This window comes from Saccopteryx leptura, chromosome X (assembly GCF_036850995.1).
Source record: "Saccopteryx leptura isolate mSacLep1 chromosome X, mSacLep1_pri_phased_curated, whole genome shotgun sequence".
NCBI lineage: Eukaryota > Metazoa > Chordata > Mammalia > Chiroptera > Emballonuridae > Saccopteryx > Saccopteryx leptura.
Genome location: NC_089516.1, coordinates 66,355,790 through 66,383,166, shown reverse-complemented (window position 1 = coordinate 66,383,166; position 27,377 = coordinate 66,355,790). Strand labels below are relative to the sequence as shown.

General features: G+C 40.2%; 1 protein-coding gene across 4 annotated transcripts in view; it reads left to right on the top strand.

The window, feature by feature from the left end:
- The window catches only part of KIF4A (kinesin family member 4A), a 128,982-nt gene that overhangs the window by 75,900 nt on the left and 25,705 nt on the right, over window positions 1–27,377 (top strand). For all 4 annotated transcript variants that reach the window (XM_066357205.1, XM_066357204.1, XM_066357206.1 and 1 more), the window contains 5 exons: window positions 9,648–9,751; window positions 10,680–10,824; window positions 11,555–11,665; window positions 20,147–20,230; window positions 21,516–21,629. In XM_066357205.1, the coding sequence (XP_066213302.1) occupies window positions 9,648–9,751; window positions 10,680–10,824; window positions 11,555–11,665; window positions 20,147–20,230; window positions 21,516–21,629 (558 nt within the window). The remainder of the gene's footprint in view (window positions 1–9,647; window positions 9,752–10,679; window positions 10,825–11,554; window positions 11,666–20,146; window positions 20,231–21,515; window positions 21,630–27,377) is intronic.

The following is a 27,377-nucleotide window of genomic DNA, read 5'->3' as shown; positions in this document are numbered from 1 at the left end:
CACCATTGAGTATGATGTTAGCTATAGATTTATCACAAATGATTTTTATCAAGTTGAAGTTAGTTCCTTCTCTACCCAGTTTGTTGAGAGTTAATTTTGTCAAATGCTTTTTCTGTGTCTATTGAGACAATCATATGATTTTTATCTTTGGTTTTGCTGATGTGATGAATCACATTGTTTTGCAGCTATCTATTGAACCACTTTTGCATCCTGGTATGAATCTCACTTGATCATGGTGTATAATCCTTTTAGTGTACTGTTAAATTTGGTTTGCTAGTATTTTGTTGAGAATTTTAGCATCTATGTTCATTGGGGATATTGGTTTGTAATTCTATTTCCTTGTAGTGTTTTTGTTTTTGGTAGCAAGGTAATGCTGGTTTTATAGAATATGTTTGGAAGTATTCCTTCCTCTTCAATTTTTTGGAATGGTTGGAGAAGGATTGGTACTAATTCTTCTTTGACCCTTTGAGTAGTAAGAACATTCATGTATGTCCTCGTGCCTCCTGACCATCCAGAGTATGATTGATTTATTTTTAAAATGTGTAAGGCAACATTAAAAAAAGGAAAAATGTGGCCCTGGCTGGTTGGCTCAGCGGTAGAGCGTCGGCCTGGCGTGCGGGGGACCCGGGTTCGATTCCCGGCCAGGGCACATAGGAGAAGCGCCCATTTGCTTCTCCACCCCCAGCCCTCCTTCCTCTCTGTCTCTCTCTTCCCCTCCCACAGCCAAGGCTCCATTGGAGCAAAAGATGGCCCAGGCGCTGGGGATGGCTCCTTGGCCTCTGCCCCAGGCGCTGGAGTGGCTCTGGTCGCAGCAGAACGACACCCCGGAGGGGCAGAGCATCACCCCCTGTTGGGCAGAGCGTCGCCCCTGGTGGGCGTGCCGGGTGGATCCCGGTGGGGCGTATGCGGGAGTCTGTCTGACTGTCTCTCCCCATTTCCAGCTTCAGAAAAATACAAAAAAAAAAAAAAAAAAAGAAGGCAATCAATGAACAGCTAAGGTGTCGCAACAAAAAACTGATGATTGATGCTTCTCATCTCTCTTCGTTCCTGTCTGTCTGTCCCTATCTATCCCTCTCTCTGACTCTCTCTTTGTCCCTGTAAAAAAAGGAAAATGTATGTTCTTCTTGTTTTCATAAATTGGTTATCAAACAAACATGATTTTAAGTTAATAAAACTGTAAATGGAATTAATTTTATTAAAAAAAAAACCTCACTCCCAGGGGTCAGCGAGCATGAAAAAAATTTACTACCCAAAGGGTTAAATGTTTGGTAGTATTAACCTATGAAGCCATATCTGGTCCTAGGCTTTTGTTTTGGGGGGATTTTTTTATTACTGCCTCAATTTTATTGCTAGTAATTGATCAGTTCAACTTCTCTCTTTCTTCCTGGTTTAGTCTTGGAAGGTTCTATATTTCCAGAAATTTATCCATTTCTTTTATTTGTGTGAGTGTTTTTTATTTTTTCCGATTTCTTTTAGATTGTCGAATTTGTTGCCATATAATTGTTCATAGTATTCTTTAATGATCCCTTTTATTTCTGCAGGGGTCGTGTTGGCTGTGATCTCTCCTCTTTCATTTCAGATTTTGTGTTCTCTTTTCTCCTTGTCTTGCTAGAGGCTTGTCAATTTTATTTATTCTTTCAAAGAACCAGCTGTTAGGTTGATTAATCTATTCTACTGCTTTTCTGTTTTTCATTTTATTTATTTCTGCTCTGATCTTAATTATTTTCTTCCTTCTACATACTTTGGGTTTTGTTTTTTCTTGTCAAGTTTCTTAAGGTATAAATTTAGATTGTTTATTTGGGATTTTTCTTGCTTCTTAAGGTAGGCCTGTATAACTATAAACTTTCCTCTTTTAATTGCTTTTATTGCATCCCATAGATTTCGTAAGGTTGTGTTTTCATTTTTATTTGTCTCACAGTAGTCTTTGTTTCCTCTTTTATCCACCGCTTTGCTAGAAGCGTGTTGTTTAATCTCCACATATTTGTGGGGGGTTTCTTTTTTTTCCCCTGTAGTTGATTTCTAGTTTCATGTGATTTTGGTCAGAAAATATGCTTCATATAATTTCAATCTTCTTGAATTTATTGAGGCTTGTTTTGTAACCTAGTATATGATCTGTTCTGGAAAATGTTCCATGTACATTTGAGGAAAATGTGTAGCCTACAGTTTTTGGGTGAAAAGTTCTATAAACATGTAGCAAGTCAAACTGATCTAATGTGACATTTAAGTCCATTATTTCCTTATTATCCTTCTGGATGATCTATCCATTGAAGTAAGTGGAGTATTAAACCCCCAACTATTATAGTATTGCTCATTTCTGCCTTTATGTTTATTAACATTTGTTTAATTTACTTGGGTGCACCTGTGTTAGCTGCATAGATATTTATAATTGTTATATCCATCCTCTTTTTTATTATTCATTTTAGAGAGGGAGGGAGAGAGAGAGAGAGAGAGAGAGAGAAGGGGGGAGGATCAGGAAGCATCAACTCCCATATGTGCCTTGACCAGGCAAGGCCAGGGTTTAGAACTGGTGACCTCAGTGTTCCAGGTCGATGCTTGATCCACTGCATCACCACAGATCAGGCTATATATCCTCTTTTTGGATTGATCCCTTTAACATTATGTAATATCTTTCTTTGTCTCTTTTTACATTGTTTGTTTTGAAGTCTGTTTTGCCTGATACGAATATTGCCACCCAAGCTCTTATTTAAATTTCTCTTTGCATGGAATCTCTTTCTCCAGCCCTTTGCTTTCAGTCTATATACATCTTGATCTAAAATGAATCTCTTGTAAGCAGCCTATAGATGTATTGTTTTCTTATCCATTGTTTGGAGCATTTAATCCATTTACACTTAAGGTGATTATTGATAGGTATGTGCTTATGCCATTTTGTTATTTGTTTTGGTTCTACTTTGTTTCTTCTCTTGATCTCGTCCCTTTTGAGGGTTTTTTTTTTTTTAGTGTTTTACTTGGATTTCGTTCTCTCCATTTTTTGTGTGTTTTTGGCTTGGTTTTGGTTTATGGTTACTAAGTTCTTATTCATATATGTCCATCTATAGCTAAAGCAGTCTATTTTAAGTTGATAGGCATTTAAGTTCAATCATGTTCTAAAAGCAGTACATGTTTACTCCTCCCTCCCCTCTTTGTTGTTGCTGTCATGTTTTATATCTTTGTTTTGTGTATCTCCTGATAATTTATTGTATCAATAGTTTTAGTTAATTTTGCTACTATTGTCTTTTACCCTTCCTATTAACTTTTTAAGTGGTTGATTATTGTATATTTGCCTTTACCAATAAGATTTTTTTTCCTTTCCTATATTTTCTTATTTCTGGTTATGGAATTTTTTCTTTGTAAAGAAGACCCATTAATATTTCCTGCAAGGCTGGTTTAGTGGTGGTGAACTCCTTTAGTTTTTGCTGGTCTGGAAAACCCTTTATCTCTCCTTCAATTCTAAATAATAACCCAGCTGGCTAAAGTATTCTAGGTTATAGATTCCTCTCTTTGAGTGCTTTAAATATCTCTTGCCACTCCCTTTTAGCCTATAAAGCCGTTTCTGAGAAGTCAGCTGATAGTCTTTTGGGGTTTCCTTTGTGACTTGTTGTTTTCATTTTTTATTTCTTGTGGGAGACACAGAGAGAGTCAGAGAGAGGGACAGATAGGGACAGACAGACAGAAAGGGAGAGAAATGAGAAACATCAATTCTTCATTACTGTTCCTTAGTTGTTCATTGATTGATTCCTCATATGTGCCTTGACCGGGAGGCTAAGCAGACCAAGTGACCCCTTGCTCAAGCCAGCAACCTTGGGCTCAAGCTGGTGAGCCTTGCTCAAACCAGATGAGCTCGCACTCAAGCTGGCGACCTCGGGGTCTCGAACCTGGGTCCTCCACATCCCAGTTCGGCACTCTATCCACTGTGCCACTGCAGGGTCAGGCATTATTTTCATTCTTGCTGCCTTTATTATTGACTCTTCTTAAGTTTTGCCATTTTAATTAAAATATGTCTTGGTGTGGGTCTCTCTGTTCAGCTTGCCTGGAACTCTGTATTTCCTGAACCTGGGTATCTGTTTCCTTCCCTAGATTAGGAAACTTTCCAGATATTTCTTTAAATATTCTTTCTGCCCCTTTCTCTCTTCTCTTCTGGAATCCCTATAATGAAAATGTTAGGGCACTTGATGTTATTCTAGAGATCTCTTATACTGTCCTCATTTTTTGAAATTACTTTTTTATTTTGCTGTTCTGATTGGGTGATTTCCACTATTCTGTCCTCCAGGTCACTAATCCATTCTTCTACTTTAATCTGATGTTGATTCCTTCTTGTGTATTTTTTTTATTTCAGCTGTTACATTATTCATCTGTAATTTGTCCCCTTTACATTTTCTATCTCTTTGTTAAAGTGTTGCCTGAGGTTTTTTATTGTAGTCTTAAGTTTGTTGAGCATTCTTATGTGTGATGTGTGTTTCTTTGAATTCTTTATCAAGGAAATTACTTTTCTCCGTTTCATTAGGGTTTTTCTCAGGAGCTTTTCCTTTTTCCTTCATTTGGGCCACATCCTTGTATCTCCACACCTGGTTCACTTCTGTGTTTATTCCTATGAGTGGATACAGGAGGTATCTTGCACAGTCTTGAAAGAGTGGTGGTTTCTGAGTAGACTGTGTATTGAACAGTCAGTTTAGGCCAGCAGCTTGTTGTTGGAGCAGGTGTGTATAGTGCCTGGTGTTTCAGGTGGGCTGAATGGATGTGTTCTGGGTGGGATAGCCAGTGTGTGCTTGCTTCCTTCCCTTATAATCTGGGAGGGGGTTGTCTAATGTGCATGGGGCTGCTCCCTGCACCCTGTTGCTTTAACAGTCTGATCTGAGCTGGGTCTAAGTCTACTCTTCCTTCTGGTTGTACCAACCCACTGATGCGTGCAGCAGTGCCCGCCTGTCTCCGCATACTCACTGAGACAGGCAGTCTTGTTATGTGGGCATTTCAGTGTTTTGTCTGCTCCTCTCTCTTTCTAGGAGAGAGAGGTTCACATAAGCATCCCGCTATCTTCACACTTTCTTTGGACAGGGCAGCCCTGCAAGTGAGTACTACAGTGCTCTGGCGGCTTCACACTTGGTCCAAGTGGGGGAACCCTTTGTATGTGCAGCCCAGGGGAGTGCAAAGCAGCTGCACCTGCTGGATCCATCTCTCGGTGGGACAGCCCCTTGTGTGCACACTGTGGCACTCTCCTGTTTCTGCTGGGTCTGGTTCCAGTAGGGGTGGCTGGGGATGTGCTAGAGCATCCTGCAGATCCGCCACAGAACCTGGGTGGAGCTCCCACCCACTTTCCGGGTCCAGGGGACAGGTATATAATGGCGATCACCTTGCCTTTGGTCCTGGGGTGTACCCCTGATTCCAGAGAGCTCTTAATGACTTCCTGATCTCCTCTAGGTAGTCACTCTCTCTTGTTTGTTGTACAGAGGCACACACTTGTCTTCTAAGAAAATTTACTCTAAATATAGGTGTACATTTGATGTGGTCTTGTGAGGAGGGGCACAGTATAATACTTTATCCCTGCCTTCCACTATGTCTGCTGTCAGTGAGGCCAGCCCGTCAGGTTTGCTCTCTCCAGATAGGAAACCTCTGCTCCTCTCTGTGCTTCTGTGGTATAAACAGGCTTTTTTCTTCTTGCCATTTGTCCTACATGAGTCATATTTTAGCTTTGCCAATCTGCTAAGTCAATTACCACTTATTTAACTGTTTTCCTTTCTGAAAATGTGTTTATATCTTTTGATTACTCTCTTCATCCTTGTTGATTTGTGCCTTTGTTTTAGGTCATTTTAATGTGATGCCAGAAAGCAGCAAGTTAAAAATATGTAGCTCAATCCTCCACATTAACAGGACACAAAGTACAGCTTTTTAAAGGTACAATGTATGCTAACTGTTCAAGTGTAGAGGGTTAATGGTTAGGCTGAGAAATGACTCTTCACTTCTCACACTCTTGCCTAGAAACACAGGGCCCTGTCCCCTGGTGTACTGCGGTCTGAGGAGGGGCTGCTAATGAGCCACAGCTGTGGCTGTGGTGTGCTGTCTTGTCCTTTTTCCCCTTGAAATCAAACATACTTGAGTTTTGAAACCTAAAAATTAAGGGGATATAAATGCTGTACACCGGAATCTAATATAAAATAACATTGAATGTAAATTGTAATTGAAAAATAAAATTTTTTTTTTGTATTTTCTGAAGTTGGAAATGGGGAGGCAGTCAGACAGACTCCCGCATGCTCCCGACCGGGATCCACCCGGCATGCCCACCAGGGGGCGATGCTCTGCCCATCTGGGGCATCTCTCTCTCTGTTGCAACCAGAGCCATTCTAGTGCCTGAGGCAGAGGCCACAGAGCCATCCTCAGCGCCCGGGCCAACCTTGCTCCACGGAGCCTTGGCTGTGGGAGGGGAAGAGAGAGACCGAGAGGAAAGAGAGGGGGAAGGGTGGAGAAGCAGATGGGCGCTTCTCCTGTGTACCCTGGCCGGGAATCGAACCCAGGACTCCTGCACGCCAGGCCGACGCTCCACCACTGAGCCAACCGGCCAGGGCCTGAAAAGTAAATTTTAAATTGAAAAAGAATCTTAAAAAAGGAAATAAATTTTTAATGTAAACAGGTTTTTTTTGTTTTGGGGGGGGGGTTTGGTTTTTTTTTTGTTTGTTTGTTTGTTTTTTGTTTTTTGTTTTTTTTAGCGAGAGAGAGAAGGGGGAGGACAGACAGGAAGGGGGAGAGATGAGAAGCATCAATTTTTTGTTTTGGCTTCTTAGTTGTTCATTGATTGCTTTCTTATATGTACCTTGACCAGGGGGCTCCAGCCGAGCCATTGACCTCTTGCTCAAGCCAGCAACCTTGGGCTTCAGGCCAGTGACCTCTGGGCTCAAGCCAGCGACCCACACTCAAACTGGTGAGCCCATGATCAAGCTGATAACCTTGGGGTTTCAAACCTGGTCCCCAGAGTCGAAGGCCAACATTCTATTCACTGCACCACCACCTGGTCAGGTTACATAGTACTTTTTAATCACATGTAAATCACTGTCTCTCTTTTTCTAAGATAAAGGTGGTTTTTTTGTTGTAAACCACATTTTTCCTATCACTGTGAAGCATTGGCATAGAAGAATCTGAAGAGGCGTACATTCTAACTAATGAAGATTACCATGAGTCACAGTAGCCCAGACTCAGGTATCAGAATAATGCCTTTTGTGGAGTTGATGAGACAATTATTGACTGAATATGACAGACAGAATGAAGACACACTATTTTTACCCACCTGATCAGTACAGATATGAAAGCATAGTAATATCGAGTGTTGACAAGTGTGCAGGAAAACAAGTACTCTCACACATTGCTAGCAGGACTGTCAATTGGAACAGCCACTTTGAAGTAAAATTTGGCAGCAGCTATTAAAACTGAAAATGTGTACCCCCATGATCTTGTCTCTACCCTAGAAAAACCTTACACATGTGCACAGAAGGCACGCACGAGAGTATTTCATTATGGCAGGAAACCAGAATGAGCTAGATCTATATATGCACGGATATAAATAAACCTCCAAGACCCAGTTTTTAAAAAGGCAAGTTACAGAACGATATATACATAAAGTGTAATTCTATTTATCTTTAATACATTTCAATAGGTACACACATATACATATATGAACATTTGTGTATGTGTATATATACATTATATATTATATTATATTATTTTATATCTATTTGTATATTATTATAGTATATAGTCTAGACATTTTCTATAATATATTTATTAATTGCATGTGTATTCTATGCTTTTAAATACATGTGCAAATGTCTTTAAATATAAACGTCTAGAAAAATATCTGGATGAAGCTGATCATAGTGGTTAATTTGTAGAGGGGACCAGAGTTTTGGTGGGGGCAGGGGGGCAGCCACAGGGACTTGCCCTTTACTTTTACTATATGGACTTTTTTACAAGAATGTTTTCATGTGTTAGTTCTATAAGTATATACACACATGCATGCGTATTATTGCCAGTTTATATATTTAGGATAACTTTAAATCAATGAGATTGAATTTTATTGTTTATACTGAAGTGTCTCAGTCTATTTCGTGGAAAACAGCTCTTGCCTATTTAGAAAGCTTCTCTGATAAAGGTCTGCCTAGCCTGCCTCTGCATGTTTGGGCCCTTTCAGTGCTGGTCTAGGGCCTGCGTTTAATCCTGGCTCTCAGCCACTCATTGATCTCTTTTCCTTTCATCTGTTTCAGTTTTGATAACAGCAAGGAGCATGTTCATTGGGTTTTCCCAATCTTGAAAACTTAACTTTCTAGAATTCATTTCCTAAATGCATGCAGAACTACAGTTGCTATTAAATACATATGTTTGAAAGTTCTGAATATAATGATGTTTGTGAAACTCTTTACAGTTTGCAAAATGTCTTTAGTTTTTAATATTATTTGATCTTCCCAACAAGCCTGTGAGGTGAATGGTGTTAACTGTTTACATAGATAGGGAAACTCTCAGGGGTCCCCAAGACCACCCCCAGGGTTAACGATTCACCAGGAAGATTCACAGTATTCAGCATATAGTCACACCTACAGCGAAGGTTTATCACAGTGAAAGGATATGAAGCAAAATCAGCAAAGGGCAGAGCACGTGGGGCAGAACAGAGTCTGAAGGAAACCAGATGAAGCTTCCAGGTCCTCTTCCGGTGGTGTCACACAGGATGTACCGAATTTTTCCAGCAATCGGTTTTGAGCGCATATGTGATGTTGTCTATCAGGGAAGTTCCCCTGAGCCTAGGATTCCAGGGTTTTTTTCCAGGGCTCATTCATGTAGGTATTCCCTTTCTGTAACAACCAAAATTCTAGACTCCCAGAAGGAAAATATGTGTTCAGGATAAATCATATTGTTTGCACAGTTTAGGTATAGTGAGCCACTCTTACCAATTAGGGGATGATGGGAACCCTACTCCAATCCAAGATTCCACACGTGAACCAAGGGCCAACCTTACAAGCAGACCTGTTTAAAGGCAGTAGTGTCACGCCTGCTGTCCTGCACAGAAGCTAAGGCTAAAAGAGGTGAAGTTACTTCCCTTGAGTTTGTTTTTGTTTTTTTTTACAGGGACAGAGAGAGTCATAGAAAGGGATAGATAGGGACAGACAGACAGGAACGGAGAGAGATGAGAAGCATCAATCATCAGTTTTTCGTTGCAATACCTTAGTTGTTCATTGATTGCTTTCTCATATGTGCCTTTACCGTGGGCCTTCAGCAGACCCCTTGCTCGAGCCAGCGACCTTGGGTCCAAGCTGGTGAGCTTTTTGCTCAAACCAGATGAGCCTGCACTCAAGCTGGCAACCTCAGGGTCTCGAACCTGGGTCCTCCGCATCCCAGTCCGACGCTCTATCCACTGCGCCACCACCTGGTCAGGCCCCTTAAGATATTTAGATAGTAAGCGCTGGAATCAAGGTTCAAGCCCAGCCCCTTGGATTCTAAGTCCATACTTTCCCCGATACATAACATTAATCTCCATCAAATCAAGTGTAAATGTTTTTAGTGTGCAGTTGATGTGGTGAGATTGAGTGCATATTTCCTTAAGACGTGGAATGTTGAAGTGATTTTCTTTCTGTGTCTTTAATGCCTTTTTTCTCCCTGACCTATAACATTTGTAGGATAATATAAAAAATCTAGAATTGGAAGTCATCAGTCTGCAGAAGGAAAAGGAGGACTTGCTTCTTGAACTTCAGACAACAAAAAAGGATGTCAACCAAGCCAAGTAAGGACAAAGTTAATCACTGTTACAGCAACTTCCTGCTATGCATGAGCAGCTATAGAGGAAGTGGACAAATAAAAGAGCCATTTCCTGTGCCCACAAAATTTATACTTAGTTGTGTAGGGGAGACCTAAACAAACCTAATTAATTGAGATTTTAAGTAACGTGTCATGATGACAGTAAAAGAATTCTGTAACACAGTGTGTGGTAAGCAGCCAGAGAAATTTCTCGGGCGGTAGCTGCTTCAGGAGTTCAGCAGCAGGACCTCTCGGCTCAGGCTGGTGTGCTCAAGGAAGGCTTTGGAAGAAGTTTGCATTTGAGCTGGATTTTGAAGGATTATCAGACCCACCAAACAGCCAGTGTGTTCCTGCACTAAGTGGTAAATTAGCTGGAATAGAGTTACTCTCCAGGCTAGTAAATGCAAAATCCTTCTAGTTATTTCTTAGTTAAGAATGAAACCAAGACATAACCAGAATATCCCACTTTCCCTCAAACCTCTGCCTTATTGGCTGTTCTACCTTCTCTTTACCCAGGGACTCTGTTATATCTCTATTGAGTCTGAAGGTCATGTCCTTAAAGGTTATGCTGAATTATTGCTTTCGCCTCACACTTGTGTAATAATCCTCAGAACCCCTCCTTACAGCTACCGTGAAGTGAAATGGCGTCAGAGAGCCATCCTTCTAACACATGCTGGGGAGGCACTGAAGCAATTCTGTTGCTACATTCTCCAAAAGATTGTTCTTTGAATCTGTATTAAGACCCCATTATTGAGACAGCTTTGATCGTTCACATGGTATTCATATTTAAAGATGGCTGTGTGACTGGTGGCCTAGTTTGTACATATCAGGTTGTGGGCTCGGGAGTCTAATGCCCTCTGTTTTGAGTCAGGCTGTGTGCTGCTAGTCTGCGTTTCTGCCCCGTCGGTGTTTAGGCTGAGCGAGCGCCGCCGCATCCGTCTCCAGGAGCTGGAGGGTCAAATAGCTGATCTGAAGAAGAAACTGAATGAACAGTCCAAACTGCTGAAGCTGAAAGAATCCACAGAGCACACCGTCTCCAAACTGAACCAGGAGATATGGGTATTAAACTCTCATCCACGCATTTACCCTACTGAAACGTACAAATACAGGTATTCCACATGGAATTATATTATAGCGATGCTGTCAGGTGAGAGAGCAGCAGGCAGGGCCATTGCAAGTGTGTGAATCTCCACACACGTCCTTTTTGCAATACATTGTTCTAGCAGTCATTTAATACCTGAATAACAAAACCCTTCTTTGATGTTCAGAGTTTAATGTTAGTCTCGCTGAAACCAAAGGGCAAGGATACAGTAATATTTATTGGTAACATCCTGGCCACCTTCCACGATCACATGAAATAATTTCATAAAGGAGTTGCAAAATGACAGACACCTAGAGAGTATTATCAGTTATTGAATGTCCAATTTATCTGCTAAGTAGCAGTGACAAGCCAGTTGTACTGAACCCTTTAGATACAGTGGTTGCTAGGTAGAGTTGTCCCAGAGGCTTATTACATATTTCCTTGAAATTTCATTTCTATGCCAGGAATTGAGGGTGGATTTAGTTTGTAGTGACATGTTTGCTTTTATTTCTTCAGAGTGTTTATTTTTGTAGTCTGCACTTGAAAACCCTGTGTGAGAGTAGCAAGGGACATTACAAGCTTACTCGGAAGATCTGTGGACGGCCTGCTTGGCTTCATTCTCTCTCTTCTCAATGGTTAGCCTGTCCGTCAACATGACCTGGAATAAATGCGAGTGACCAGCACTCGTACTGGTTTTTGTCCTTACAGGTGATGAAAAACCAGCGGGTACAGCTAATGCGTCGGATGAAAGAGGATGCTGAGAAGTTTCGACAGTGGAAGCAACAGAAAGACAAAGAAGTGATCCAACTGAAAGAACGTGTAAGTGACTGCGCTCCTCAGACGTGATAAACCCTTTTCTGGGCTGACTAATATTAAGTGAGTTTTTCAGATAACTGGCATCTCCAAAAATGTGGCATGTTCATGAGTTTAACAGCTGTGCATTAAATGTCTACTGTGTGCAGGGTGCTTCCCACTGGATACCACGGAAAACAGAACAATGAGTAGAATGTGACCTCTGCCCTGGCAGAGTGCCATGTGAGGGAAAGTTGAGGCACGAGCACAGTGTTCTTCAATATCAGGAGTAAAGAGACCTGTGCTTGACGAATGGCCTACATGTAAACACCAGAGTAGTCCAGAGAGGGAAACACTTGCAGTCAGAGTGAAAAGATGATAGGTGAATGGCCTGGAATAATGGGGAGGATTCTGATAGAGAAAAGGGCAGGTGGCCCTGGCCGGTTGGCTCAGTAGTAGAGCATCAGTCTGGCCTGTGGAAGTCCTGGGTTCGATTCCTGGTCAGGCCACACAGGAGAAGTGCCCATCTGCTTTTCTACCCTTCCCCCTCCCCCTTTTCTCTCTCTCTCTCTCTCTCTCTCTCCCTTCTCCTCCTGCAGCCATGGCTCAATTGTTTTAAGCACGTTGGCCCTGGGTGCTGACAATGACACCATGGAGCCTCTGCCTCAGGTGCTAAAAATAGCTCGGTTGTGAGCATGGCCCCAGATGGGCAGAGCATCAGCCCCAGACAGGAGGTTGCTGGGTGGATCCCAGTTGAGGCACAAGCAGGAGTCTGTCTCTCTATCTCCCCTCCTCTCTCTTGGAAAATGAAGAAAAAGAAAAGAAAAGTGCAGGCATTCCAGATAGAACAGCAGGAGCTGACAACTGTGTCGGCATATTCGAGGAATGGCTGGTGGTCCAGGTGGGATGAAGGACAGTATTAGAAGATTCCATTATAAAGACAAGTTGAAGCTGGATTGTTATTAAAGATCCAAGAAGTTTGGACTTGATTTTGTTAGCAAAGTAAACATTGTTAAGGTTTTTAAGAAGCAAAGTGATGTGTCTGGGAGCAATGTGTATAAGAAACCGAAGTTTGAGGACCCACATTAGGAAGATGATGTGTGATCCAGAAAGATACCGATGTGACCATTAGAGCAGTGACAGCGTTACTGGAAAGCACACTGGGAAGGACACTGATTTGGAGAAGCTCTCAGAATTGGCTGGAATGTGATATGGTGGGTCATGAAAGAAGGTGAGAAGGACTTTCAAAATGGTAGCACGAGGAGTTTCGTTGACTCTACTCAGTAAAAGAAGCACAACTGGTAAAATTTACGGAAACAACCATTTAAAAGCTCTGGAATTGTCCTGAGGGCATACAGCAAATAAACAGTTATTCAAAGAACACTACTAGATCTCAGTAAAAACAGCAGGAGTCTGCGGCATGTGAGCCATGGCCAGCTCCCTCCCCACATCCCAGCTGCCAGTCTGTGGCTGTGCTTTCTTCTCTGTCACCCTCAGCTCCATGTCACTGAAGCTGCTTCATGTAGGAGCAGTGGAGAGATCTGAGTTTCCCCGCTTCCACCGAATCCCTGCTGCAGGAGGCCAGGAATGCTGGGGCTGGTTAGCCCAGCCCATCTAACCACAGGATGTAGGTTCCATGTCAGAAGAGGAAAGCCAAGAGAAACAGTGTCTGCTGCCCCAGCCCAGCATCCTGCTCAGAACAGAAATGTCACTGGAAGAAGTAGGCTACTGTCCCTGCCCCCAGGTCCTGAGCTATATGAAGCAGTGGTGCTGCCCCAGGCAGAGGCAGTTCGTAGGAACAGCCATAGGAATGCTGCTTTCCGTAAGGGGAAGGATTTTATTTGGGGAAGGAGTTTCAAGAATTTCAAACCCAGCCTGACCAGGCGGTGGCGCAGTGGATAGAGCGTCGGACCAGGACACAGAGGACCCAGGTTTGAAACCCCGAGGTCACCGGCTTGAGCACAGGCTCACCTGGCTTGAGCAAGACTCACCAGCTTGAGTCTAAGGTCACTGGCTTGAACAAAGGGTCACTCGCTCTGCTGTAGCCCCCTGGTCAAGGCACATATAAGAAAGCAATCAGTGAACATCTAAGGTGCTGCAACTACGAGTTGATGCTTCTCATCTCTCTCTTCCTGTCTGTGTGCCCCTATCTGTCCCTCTCTTTGTCTCCATCATAAAAAAAAAGTTCAAACCTAAAGATGCTATCAAACAAGAATCTTATAGACAGCAAAGTTTTCCATTGAAAATGAAAGCAAATTAAGCATTTTTCTAGGTAAACAAGAACCAAGTAAATTTGTTTTTAGCAACAAATACTAAAAGAACTTCAGACTGAAAGCAGTGATACTAACAGTAATTTGAATCTGCATGTGTGCACACACACAGAGTGCCAATAAAGGTATTACATAGGTAATCCTAAAAGAATATAATTGCGCATTACTTTTCCTTTCTTCTGTTAACTGATTTGAAAAAACAATTGTATAAAATATTGTGCATGTAACTGTATTGATGGGCCTCAAATGTATAGAAATATAATATACTTAACAATAACAGCATAAAGGAAGTGGCTGGGAGCAAAGTTGTATTTAAGTAAGTTGATGACATCAGATGGTAGCATGAATCTACAGGAAGAAAAGAGGAGAAACAGAAATGGTAAATAAGAACAAATTATATAAATATGTATTTTCTTTCCTTTTAGCTCAACTTGTTTAGAGGACATAAATGATATAAAGTTATAATAATATATTTTGGGTTATATATTGATATAATATGCATAACAATAATAGCACATAAAAGGGAAGTGAGAACAGAGCTGTACAGGAATAATGTTTCTGTATCTCACTGGATTAACTTAATATATATCTGAAGTAGATTCTGATAAGATGTTTATTATAAGCACCAGAGCAATCACTAAGGATATAACTTAAAACTAGAGTAAAATAATCATTAAAGTAATTCGTATGCTACACAACAAAATATTTATATTTACTTAATATAAAAGCAGTAAAGGAAGAATGAAGGAACAAAAAGATAAAAGAAAACAAAAAGTTAACTTGAAAACATAAATCTAATCGTATCAATAATAACGTAATTTTGTTACCAGAACAAGCATCTGCCTCCAAATTAAGCTGTTTACCCATGGCAACAGCCTTCTCTGTTACAGCCTCCACTGGCTCCTCAAAGCCACGGAAGTCATACACATGCTGAGGACACAGTTTTTTCCACACACCATTTAAGTTAGTTCGCCTCATTTCACCCCAGGCAAAAACAATGTTTTGTATAGCATTGTAAATGTCATAAGACTTCCAGAAGTCTTTGAGTGTCAGGTTCTTGTCCTTCTCATTTGCATTAAGGACCATAGCAACCAAATTAGTTCGCCCACATAGTCCTTAAGTACAATGCTAACGGCATAAGCCAAAACACTCACATCTCAATTTCTTTTAGTTTTTATGGGAGTGAGCATCATAAACTCAAAACATCGTATGTCCAGACTGTCGTAGCCCAAGAACCCCCGTAAGTTGAAAGTAAAAGGATAGAAAATGATCTACCATTCAAACATTAACCATAAAAATGCTGAAGTGGCTATACTAACCAAATATATTTTGGAACACAAAATGTTACTAGAAATAAAAAGGAACATTTTATAACAGTAAAAGAGTCAATTCATCAGGAAGATACAACAGTTATAAAAATATGCACATAATGCCTGACCTGTGGTAGTGCAGTGGATAAGGTATAGACCTGGAATGCTGAGGTGGAAGGTTCAAAGCCCTAGGCTTGCCCGGTCAAGGCACATACGAGAAGCAACTACAGTATGAATTGATGCTTCCTCCCCCCCCCCATCTTTCTCTCTCTCTCTCTCTCTTCTCTGTCTCAAATCAATAAATAAATTTTTAAAAATATGCACAGCCTGACCAGGTGGTAGCACAGACTGGGATGTGGAAGACCCAGATTCGAGACCCCGAGGTCGCCAGGTTGAGCTCGGGCTCATCTGGTTTGAGCAAAAATTCACCAGCTTGGACCCAAGGTTGTTGGCTCAAGCAAGGAGTTACTCGGTCAGCTGAAGGCCCCCAGTCAAGGCACATATGAGAAAGCAATCAATGAACAACTAAGGTGTCGCAATGCACAACGAAAAACTAATGATTGATGCTTCTCATCTCTCCGTTCCTGTCTGTCTGTCCCTGTCTATCCCTCACTCTGACTCTCTCTCTGTCTCTGTAAAAAAATAAAATAAAATAAAATAAAAATAATTTTAAAATATGCACATAACAACAGAACCTTAAAATAGCTGAAGCAAACACTGACAGAAATGAAGGGCAAAATAGAAAAATCAAAAATATTTAGACATTTCAATACCCACTTTTAATAATAGATAGAAGAACTAGGCACAAGATTAGCAAGGATATAAAAGACTTCGACAATATATGAACTAGCTAAACCTAACAGACACCTATAAAATACTCCAACAACAGCTATTTCTTCGCAAGTGCATATGAAACATTCTCCAGGGTAGACCATATGTTAGACCATAAAACATGCATCAATCAGTTTAAAAGGATTGAAATAATGCAAAGCAGATTTTCCAACAAATTTAGGAAATTCACAAATCTGAGGAAGTTACATAGTACACTCCTAATTAAATAATGGGTCAAAGAAGAAATCTCAAGAATTTAAGATGAATAAAAACAAAGACACAAATTTACGTGATACCAAAACTTAGGGGATACAGCTAAAGGGTGCTTCAGGGAAACTTACATTTATAAATGCCCACATTAAAAATGAAGAAAGGCCCTGGCCAGTTGGCTCAGCGGTAGAGCATCAGCCTGGCGTGTGGAAGTCCCGGGTTCGATTTCCAGCCAGGGCACACAGGAGAAGCGCCTATTTGCTTTTCCACCCTTCCCCCTCGCCTTTCTCTCTGTCTCTTTCTTCCCCTCCCGCAGCCAAGGCTCCATTGGCGCAAGGTTGGCCAGGGTGCTGAGGACGGCTCCATGGCCTCCACCTCAGGCGCTAGAATGGCTCTGATTGCAGCAGAGCAACGCCCCAGATGGGCAGAGCATCGCCTCCTGGTGGGCTTGCTGGGTGGATCCCGGTTGGGTGCATGCAGGAGTCTCTTTGCCTCCTCGCTTCTCACTTCAGAAAAATATTTTTTTAAAAATGAAGAAAAATCTCAAATCAATAAACTGAACTTCTAAAATTAGAAGTGAAGAAGGGCTATGATTACTAATGTTTCAGAAGGAAAAGATCATAGGGAATATCATGAACAACCTTAGGCCAACAAACTAGAAAGCCTAGATGAAATGGAAAAGTTCTTAGAAAGATTAAAACTACTGAAACTGACTGAAGAAGAAATAGAAAATCTTTACACTCTCCTGCTGTCCCCATTTACCCCCCCCTTTGTCCCCTGCCCCCTGCCTCCTACCTCCACCGCCCTTTCCCTCCGGCTATTGCCACTCTGTGTCTCTGTGTTAATTATATATGGTTTTGGCCAATCCCTTCATATTCCTTCATCCAGTCCCCTCATCGCCTTCCCTGTGGCAGCTGTCCATCTGTCCCTGTGACCCTGCCTCTGTTTCTATTCCATTCCTCAATTCACTTTGTTTATTAGATTCCACATATAAGTGAGAGCATATGATATTTGTCTTTGTCTGCCTGGCTTATTTCACTTAGCATAATGCTCTCCATGTCCATCCATGCTGTTGCAAAGTTAAGATTTCCTTCTTTTTCAAGGCCATGTAGTATTCCATTGTGTAAATATCTGATGGACACTTGGGCTATTTCCAGATTATGTCTATTGTAAAGAATTCTGCAATGAACAGAGGGGTGCATATATTCTTTCAAACTAGTGTTTTGAGGTTCTTAGGATATATTCCCAGAAATAGAATTGCTGGGTCATAAGACAGTTTCATTTTTAATTTTTGGAGGAAACTCCATACTGCTTTCCTCAGTGGCTGCACCAATCTGCATTCCCACCAGCAGTGCAGGATATGCTGTGTAGATGGTGTTAATGAGTTGTATATTTAAAACCTATATGATTTGACAAACCATGTCATCCCAATAAATTCAAAACAAATTAATTTTTAAAAAAGAAAGTCTTGGTAGACCTATAACAAGAGATTAAGTTAGTAGCTTAAAACCGCAGAAAGAGCCTGACCAGGCGGTGGCACAGTGGATAGAGCGTCAAACTGGGATGCAGAGGACCCAGGTTCGAGACCCCGAGGTCACCAGCTTAAGCACAGGCTCATCTGGTTTGAGCAAAGCTCACCAGCTTGGACCCAAGGTCGCTGGCTCGAGCAAGGGGTTACTCAGTCTGCTGTAACCCCACAGTCAAGGCACATATGAGAAAGCAATCAATGAACAACTAAGGTGCCACAAGAATTGATGTTTCTCATCTCTCTCCCTTCCTGTCTGTGTGTCCCTATCTATCCCTCTCTCTGACTCACTCTCTGTTTCTGTAAAAGAAAAAGAAAAAAGAAAAACTTTGCAGAAAGCCTGACCTGTGGTGGTGCAGTGGATAAAGCGTCGACCTGGAATGCTGTGGTCACCAGTTCGAAGCCCCAGGCTTTCCCGGTCAAGGCACATAGGGGAATCAACTATGAGTTGATGCTTCTCATTCTCTCTCTCTCCTCTCTCTGTAAAATGAATAAATAAAAATCTTTAAAAAAAAAACTGCACAGAAAGAAAAGCCCAGTGCAGATAAAGAGGAAATCATACCAAAGTTTCAGAAACTATTCCAAACAGCAGAAGGAACACATCCCAACTCATTATATGAAGCGAGGATTTCCCTGATACCAAAACCACACAAAGACAGCCCAAGAAAAGAAAACCACAGACCAATATCTCATGAATATAGACATGAAAATCTTCAACATAAACTAACAAACTGATTACAGCAGTATTTAAAAAGAATGACACGCCATGACCAAGTAAAGTCTAATAAAATGCAAGGCTTCTTTAACATCTGAAAGCCAATTAATGTAATACACCATATCAGTAAAATAAAGAACAAGAACCACATGACCATCTCGGTAGACAGAAAAAGCATTTGACAAAATCCAACATCCTTTCATGATAAAAAACAATGAAGAAAGGAGTAAAAAGGAACTTCCTCAACCTGTTAAAAGGACAATGATGAAAACCCTGCAACTAGCATCATACTTAACGGTGAAAGACAGGGATATCTGCTCTTACCATTGCTGTTCAACATTGTTCTGGAGGCTCTAGCCAGGGTGCTTAGGCAAGAAAAATATAAAAGCATCCAGTTTGGAAAGGCAGAAGCAAAATCATCTCTGTTAGCAGATGGCATGATCTTGTATGTAGAAAATTCTAGAAAATCTAAAAAATTGTTATAACTAATACACAAGTCCAGCCAATTTGCAGGATATAAGTTCCACTTATGAAAATCAGTTTTCTGTACACTAGTAACTAATAATTTAAAAGGAAATTAGGAAAACAAATCCATTTACAATAGCATCAATAAGAATAAAATACTTGGGAATAAACTTAACAGAAGAGTTGTAAGACTTAAACATTAAAAACTACAAAACATTGAATTAATTGAAGATCTAAATAAATGGAAAGATAACCCATGTTCATGAATAGGAAAACTTCGTGTGTTTTTTTCTTTAATTTTTTTGTTTTATTCAGAAAATTAAATTTAACAGGGTGACATTGATCAATAAGTGAAAACTTCATGTTCTTAACATGGTATACTTACTCCCCAGGTTGATATATGGCTTCAAGACAATCCAAATCAAAATTCTACCTGGCTTATTTGCAGGAATTCACATACTGATCCTAAAATTCATATGGAAATGGAAATGACCCAGAATAGTCATAACAGTCTTGAAAGAGAAGAGTAAATCTGGAGATACCACATCACCCTTCTTTTAGTGCGTGGAGAACACTTAAGATATAATCTCTTAGCAAATTTTAAGTATACAATCCAGTACTATCAACTATAGTCACTATGCTATACAAAGATCCCCAGAACTTACTCGTAACTGAAAGTTTGTGCCCTTTGACTAACCTTCTCTGCATCCCGCAGTCCCTGATAGCCCCTGTTTTACTCTCTGGCTTTATGAATTCAACTTTTAGATTTCATATATATGACTTCATAACTGTATTTTTCTTTGTCAGCCTGGTGTATCTGTTATGATAACTTCCAGGTTCATCGTGTTGTCGCAAGTGGCAGAGTTTTCTCCTTGCTTATGTCTGAATAGTATTCCATTGTGTATATGTACCAAATTTTTGTTACCCATTCATCATCTCATGTCTTGATTATTGTGAATAAGGCTGCAATGAACACAGGAGCACAGATATCTCCTCAAGATACTGATTTCATTTTCTTTGGCTATATGCCCAGTAGTGGGATTGCTAGATTTTATTTTTAATTGTTTGAAGAACCTCTTATTTCCCACAATGACTATACCATTGAAAGAATCTTTGGTTACATTATAGAGTTCATTTTAAATGGCTGTATAGCAATTAAAAGTCTGACTCATTCCTTCTCAGGACCGCAAGAGGCAATATGAGCTGCTCAAACTTGAAAGAAACTTCCAGAAACAGTCTACTGTGCTTAGACGTAAAACTGAGGAGGTAAGAAAATTCAGTCTGCTAGATCAAGTGTATTGCTTAGATCAGGGGTCCCCAAACTTTTTACACAGGGTCCAGTTCACTGTCCCTCAGACCGTTGGAGGGCCAGGCTATAAATAAAACTATGAACAAATCCCTATGCACACTGCACATATCTTTTTTTTTTTTTAACACTAACTTGTTTTTTTTTTAATATTTTATTTATTAATTTTTTAGAGAGAGAGGAGTGAGAGAGAGAAAAGGGGGAGGAGCAGGAAGCTTTGACTCCCATATGTGCCTTGACCGGGCAAGCCCAAGGTTTCAAACCGGCGACCTCAGTGTTCCAGGTCGACGCTTTATCCCACTGCGCCATATGTCAGGCCGCACATATCTTATTTTAAAGTAAAAAACCAAAATGGGAACAAATACAATATTTAAAATAAACAAGTAAATTTAAATCAACAAACTGACCAGTATTTCAATGGGAACTATGGGCCTGCTTTTGGCTAATGAGATGGTCAATGTGCTCCTCTCACTGACCACCAATGAAAGAGGTGCCCCTTCCAGAAGTGTGGCGGGGGCTGGATAAATGGCCTCAGGGGGCCTCATACAGGCCATAGTTTGGGGACCCCTGGCTTAGATACTGACAAAGTAGCATCGCTTAAATGAGCCCGTGTCCTGAGAAACAGGGGATGCCAATCTCGACCAGCAATTCTTAAGCTTTGATCCCTGTTTATATGTCATGAACTGTGAGCTGATAACAACCCGATTAAAATGGTACTATTCAAATAAGGATTTTTTTTCTGATTGTGCTTGCTTCTTTCTTAAAAAAAATCACAGATAATATTGATATGTGACATTTCCAGACACTTTCAAATCTGTAGTACTTCCTTGAAATGTGCACCTCCCCTAGGTCCTAAAGCAGTAACCATTGACCAGTATCAGCTTTAGAGCCTAGGGGAGGTGCACATTTGACATGGAGACTTTAGAACCGTGGTTGCCTGACCTGAGATGGTGCAGTGGATAAAGTTTCGATCTGGAACACTGAGGTGGCCAGTTCGAGACTGCGAGCTTGCCTGCCAAGGCACATGTGAGAGGCAACTACTATGAGTTGATGCTTCCCACTCCTCCCCTACCTTTCTCCTCTGTCTCTTCTCTTTCTAAAATCAATAAAATAAAATATTTAAAAACATGGTTCCTATAGGAACTCAAACCATAGAAGTTTTTATTTTTCTTTACTAATATGCTGGAAATTAGCTTGTCCCTTTTATCCTTCAAGCTGACATTACTGTGAGCTGTTTTTATTCAGGCAGCAGCTGCGAACAAGAGGCTCAAGGATGCTCTCCAGAAACAAAAGGAGGTGGCAGACAAGCGGAAAGAGACCCAGAGCCGTGGAATGGAGGGCACAGCAGCTCGGATGAAGGTATGGACAGCTGGAATGGCCAGTTCTCTTTCGTGTATTAGGGTAGGACAGGAGTCTCAAACTCATGGCCCGTGGGCCACATGCGGCTCGCCAAACAATTTTGTGCGGCCCGCAGAATAATCCACAAAGTTCAAAATATTTTGGATAAATTTAAGTAAGCCTAGGGGCCTACTTGTATTTTTCATTTCTCTAGCATCCTAGCTAGATATTAGCTTAGTTAACAGCAGTTGTGATGCGAACTACAGTTTCTGGTCGTTTTGTGACACTGAGTAAACTGCATGTACGATTGTGCTTGTTGTACTGATTTTTTTTTTGTTTTCAACTGCAGTGAGAAAAGTGTTGCGTAACAGTTGCCTTTTGTAGACCTAGTGCGGCCCGCCCAACGGCTGTGATCTTGCTCTGCAGCCCACATGCTGAGTTGAGTTTGAGACCCCTGGGGTAGGAGAACATGGGGAATAGCTTTCTTTTTAGTTAGAAGTCAACTTGTAGATCTGAAGGTCTACGTGAGAGCCTTATTTCCTAAAGATACGAGCGTTTGAATTGCTGTTAAAGACTAAGAGAAGAGAAAAGTTCTATCCCTTCCCCTCTTGAGGTTCAGTTACTTTTTTGGAAGTTTGATTGAGGTATAATTGACCTACAATAAATTCTGCATATTTAAAGTGTACAACTTAAGTTTTGACACACACCTGCACCCATGAGACCACCACAATCAGGGTAACATCAGCGTCCATCATGACCACAACTCTGTAACCCATCGGCCACCCTTCGACCCTCAGTTTGCTTTCTGTCATGTATATTTATTTTCATTTTGTAGAATTTGATAAAAATGGAATCATCCAGCATTTTCTTCTGGCTTTCATTCAACATAATTAGTTTGAGATCCGTCCACGTAGTTGTGTGTGTCAGTACTTCTTTTTTTTTTTTATTGCTGAGTGGCGTCCCGTTCGGTAGATTCACCACAGTTTTGTTATTCATTCACCTGTTGATAGGCATTTGTTTCAAGTTTTTGACTATTACAAATATTGTACTGAACATTCATGTACAAGTCATTATGTGCATATATGTTTTTATTTCTTGGATAGAAAACCTAGGAGTCAAATGGCTTGCCCATCTACTAGGTGTGTATTTTAACTTTGTTTGTTTGTTTATAAACAACAGAAATTTATCTCTCACAGTTCCAGGGGATAAAAAGTTCAAGGTCAAGATGCTGGCAGATTCAGTATCTGCTGAAGGATTGTTTCCAGGTTTATACACAGCTGTCTTCTCCCCGTGTCCTCACATGTTAGGAGAGGATGTGTATTTGAACTTTTAAGCAACTGCCAAATTGTTTTCCAAAGTGCTTTGCCATTTTACTAGCAATACATGAGTTTCCCATTGCTGTACTTTCCCAACAATATGTATTTTGAATATACTGTAGTCAGTCTTTTCCATTTTAGCTATTCTAGTAGGTGGGCAGTGGTGACCCACTGTGGTTTATTTTTCATTTCCCTAATGACTAATGATCACCTTGTCATGTGTTTATTTGCCATATGTATGTTTTTTGAAATATCTGTTCAAATAATTTTCCCATTTTAATTGAGTTGTCTTTTTCTTATTTTTGAGTTAGAATTCCTTTTTTTTTTAATTTTTGAGTTTATTAATTAGCCGGCTAGCTACATGGGACACAATCCCAAATCATGTAGCTAGAATTCCTTTTTTTTAAAGATTTTATTTATTCATTTTAGAGAGCAGGAGGGGAAAGAGAGAGAGAGAGAGAGAGAGAGAGAAGGGGGGAGGAGCAGGAAGCATCAACTCCCACATGTGCCTTGACCAGGCAAGCCCAGGATTTTGAACCGGCGACCTTAGCATTCCAGATCAATGCTTTATCCACTGCGCCACCACAGGTCAAGCCCAGAATTCTTTATATATTCTAGATATATCAAAGGACTTCTATGTCTCCCAGGCAATGGCTTGCCTTTTAGTTTCTTTAACAGAATCTTTTAAAGAACAAAGCTTTCTAATTTTGATGCCATCCAATTTATTGACATTTTTCTTTTATGCTTTAATAGTTTTTATGTCCCATTTAAGAAATCTTTGCCAAACCCAAGATTACTAAGATTTCCCCCTAAGCTTTCTTCTAAAAGTCACATAATATTAAGCTTTATCTTTAAGTCTACGATTCATTTTGACTTGACACCTTTGTCAAAATCAGTTGTCCATAAATCATGTTCTAGATTCTATGTCATTGATCCACACATCTATCCTTGATTACACTGTCTTAATTATAAGTACTGAAATCAGGTATATAATTCTCTAAAGTTTTTATTCTGTTTCAAAATTGTTTTAGGGAAACTAGATCCTTTACATTTCCATATAAAGTTTAGAAACAGCTTATCAATTTCTAGAAAAGGTCTGCTGAGAGTTTGATTACGACTACATGGAACTTGTAGATATATTTGAGGAGAATCTGCATCTTAACAATATTGGGCCTTTTGATCCATGAATCCGGTGCAGCTCCCCATTGATCTAAGTCTTTTATTTCTCTCAGCAGTGCTTTCATTGTCCATGTAGAGGTGTTATGCACACACTGTCAAATGTTTCCCTACATATTTAATACTCTTCTTTTTATTTATTGATTTTAGCGAGATAGGAAGGGAGAGAGAGAAAAAGAAACATTGAGCTGCTCCTGCATGTGCCTTGACCGGGGATCTATCCAACCAGGGCTCATATTCTTATGACATTGGAAATGGTTTTCGAGGGGGAGGGTGTTGTGTTTGTTTGTTTGTTTTTTAATTTTAATTTTCAACTGTTTATACATTATTTGTTCTTGTAGCTTATTTGTAGAGTTCTTAGAATTTTCAACATAGATGATCATGTCATCTGCAAATAGGGACATTTTTATTTATTCTTATCCATTCTATATGCCTTTTTTAAAACTTTGTCTTGTCTTATTGCACTTGCCAAAACCTCCAGTAAAATGCTGAGTACAGTAGGTGAAAGGAGACATCATTGTTTTGTCCCCAATCTTAGGGAAAAAGCATTCATGTTTTTTGTTTTTTGGGGTTTTGTTGGCAGAGACAGAGTCAGAGAGAGGGACAGATAGAGTCAGACAGACAGGAAGGGAGAGAGATGAGAAGCATCAATTCTTCCTTGTGGCTCCTTAGTTGTTTATTGATTGCTTTCTCATATGTGCCTTGACCGCGGGCTTTCAGCAGACCAAGTGACCCCTTGCTCGAGCCAGCGACCTTGGGCTCAAGCTGGTGAGCCTTGCTCAAACCAGATGAGCCCGCCCTCAAGCTGGCGACTTTGGGGTCTTGAACCTGGGTCCTCTACATCCCAGTCCGATGCTCTGTCCACTGTGCCACCACCTGCTCAGGCAGCATTCAGTCTTTCACTTTAAATATATTAGCTGTAGGTTTTTTGTATATGTTTTTTAGCAGGTTGAAGAAGTTCCTGTCTGTTCCTAATTTGCTAAAAGTTTTTATCATGAATAGATATTGGTTTCTTTCCAAAAGTTTTTTTTCTGAATCTTATGAGATGCTTTTATGGCTTGTTTGTTTTTACTCTATTAGTATGGCAAATGACTTGATTATTTTCCAGTTTATTTTATCAAGGCATAACTTATATATAGTAAGATTTACCCTTTTTAGTGTATAGTTCTATAATTTTTTATAACACAACTATATAGCTACCACTACAGTCAAGATACAGAATAGTTCTCTCATCCCCCCCAATTTCCCCTCTGCCCCTTTGTACTTAACTCCTCCCACATCCGTGGCCCTTGGCAAACATGGGTTTAGATTCTGTCATTATTGTTTTCCCTTTGCATCAGTGTCATATAAATAGAAAGGTATGGCTTTCTTCACTTAGTACCCTGGTCCGCAAACTGCAGCTCGCGAGCCACCTGCGGCTCTTTGGCCCCTTGAGTGTGGCTCTTCCACAAAATACCACGTGCAGACGCTACCTCGATAAGGAATGTACCTACCTATATAGATTAAGTTTAAAAAATTTGGCTCTCAAAAGAAGTTTCAATCATTGTACTGTTGATATTTGGCTCTGTTGACTAATGAGTTTGCCAACCACTGAGTCTTAGCATAACACATTTGAGATTCACCCGTGTTGTTACCTGCATCATATAGTCTGTGCTCGTTTTGCTGAGCAGTATTCCATTGTATGGATGACCCACACTTTGTTTATCTGTTGACCTATTAAAGGATATCTTGGGGTTTATTTTTCCATTTTTGGTAATTATGAATAAAGCTATAAAACATTCACATGTGGCCAACTGGTGGTGACGCAGTAGATAAAGTATTGACCTAGGACTCCAGGGTTTCCAGGTTCAAAACGCCAAGGTTGCTGGCTTGAGCACAGGGTTGCCGTCAGCTTGAGCGTGGGGTCATCGACATGACCCCATGATCACTGGCTTGAGCCCAGGTTCCCTGGCTTGAGCAAGGGGTCACTGCCTCAGCTGGAACCCCTAGGTCAAGGCAAGTATAAGAAGCAATCAATGAACAACTAAAGTGCTGCAAAGTTTGGTGCATTTCACAAGTTAAGCCATCTGGGCCTGAAGGGTTTTTTGTTAGTTTTTTTTTTTTTTTTTTTTGGGGGGGGGTAAGAAAATAAGTTGTTTAAATAGAATATGGTTGTTTAAGTTATGTATTTCTACTTGAGTGAGCTTTGGTAGTTTGTATGTTTCAGGAAGTTGTTCTATCTAAATTGTCAAATATATTGGTGTGAAGTTATTCATAGCATTTCCTTTTTAGCCTTCTAATATATGTAAAAGCTATACTAATGTCATCCATCTTGTTCATGTTTTTTGATTTCTTGTGTCTTTTCTCTTTTTTCCTGATCAGTTTGGAAGTTGTTCCAAAAACCAGTTCATTCTTACCAAAGGTTAAAATGGTAAATGTTATGTTATATATAGTTTACCACAATAAAAAAAAATACCCAGAAACCCCAGCTCATTAAATTTCCCATCTGATCTTTATTAGTTCCTTACTTCTGCTTTGGGTTTCATTGGTTCTTATTTTTTGTTTCTTTTATTCCCCACTTTTTATTTGATTATAGTTCACATTCAATATTATTTTGTATTAGTTTCAGGCATACAGCATAGTGGTTAGACATTTCTATAACTCACAAAGTGATCTGCCCTGATAAGTGTAGTACCCATCCGGCACCACACATAGTTATTATATTATTGACTATATTTCCTGTGCTGTACTTTACATCTCTGATTCTATAATAAGCAATCTGTACTTCCTAATCCCTTTATCTTTTCTACCCAACCCCCCAACTTTCTTCCCATCTGGCAAGCTGAGGTCATTGACTTGAGTTCTTTCTTCTTTTCTCATATAGGCATTTACTGCTCTAAATTTCCTCTTAAGTGCTATTTTAATGATATCCCACAGTTCTTGATAGTTATGTTTTCATGTTCATTCAATTCAAAATACACTTGTAATTTCCCTGTTATTTCTTCTTTGACCCATGGGTTATTTAGAAGTGTGTTATTTAGCTTTCAAATATTAGGGGACTTTTCCAAATATCTTTGTGTTATGATTTCTTATTCAATTCCCTTGTGGTTAAAGAACATACTTTGTATGACTTAAATCGTTTTGAATTTGAGACTTATTATGGCCTAGAATATGGCCAATCTTGGCAAATGTTCTATGTGTACTTGAGAAGAATGTGTATTGTGCTGTTATTGGATCGTAATTCTACAAATGCCAGTCATGTCTATGTGATTGATTGTGCTATTCATTCCTACTATAT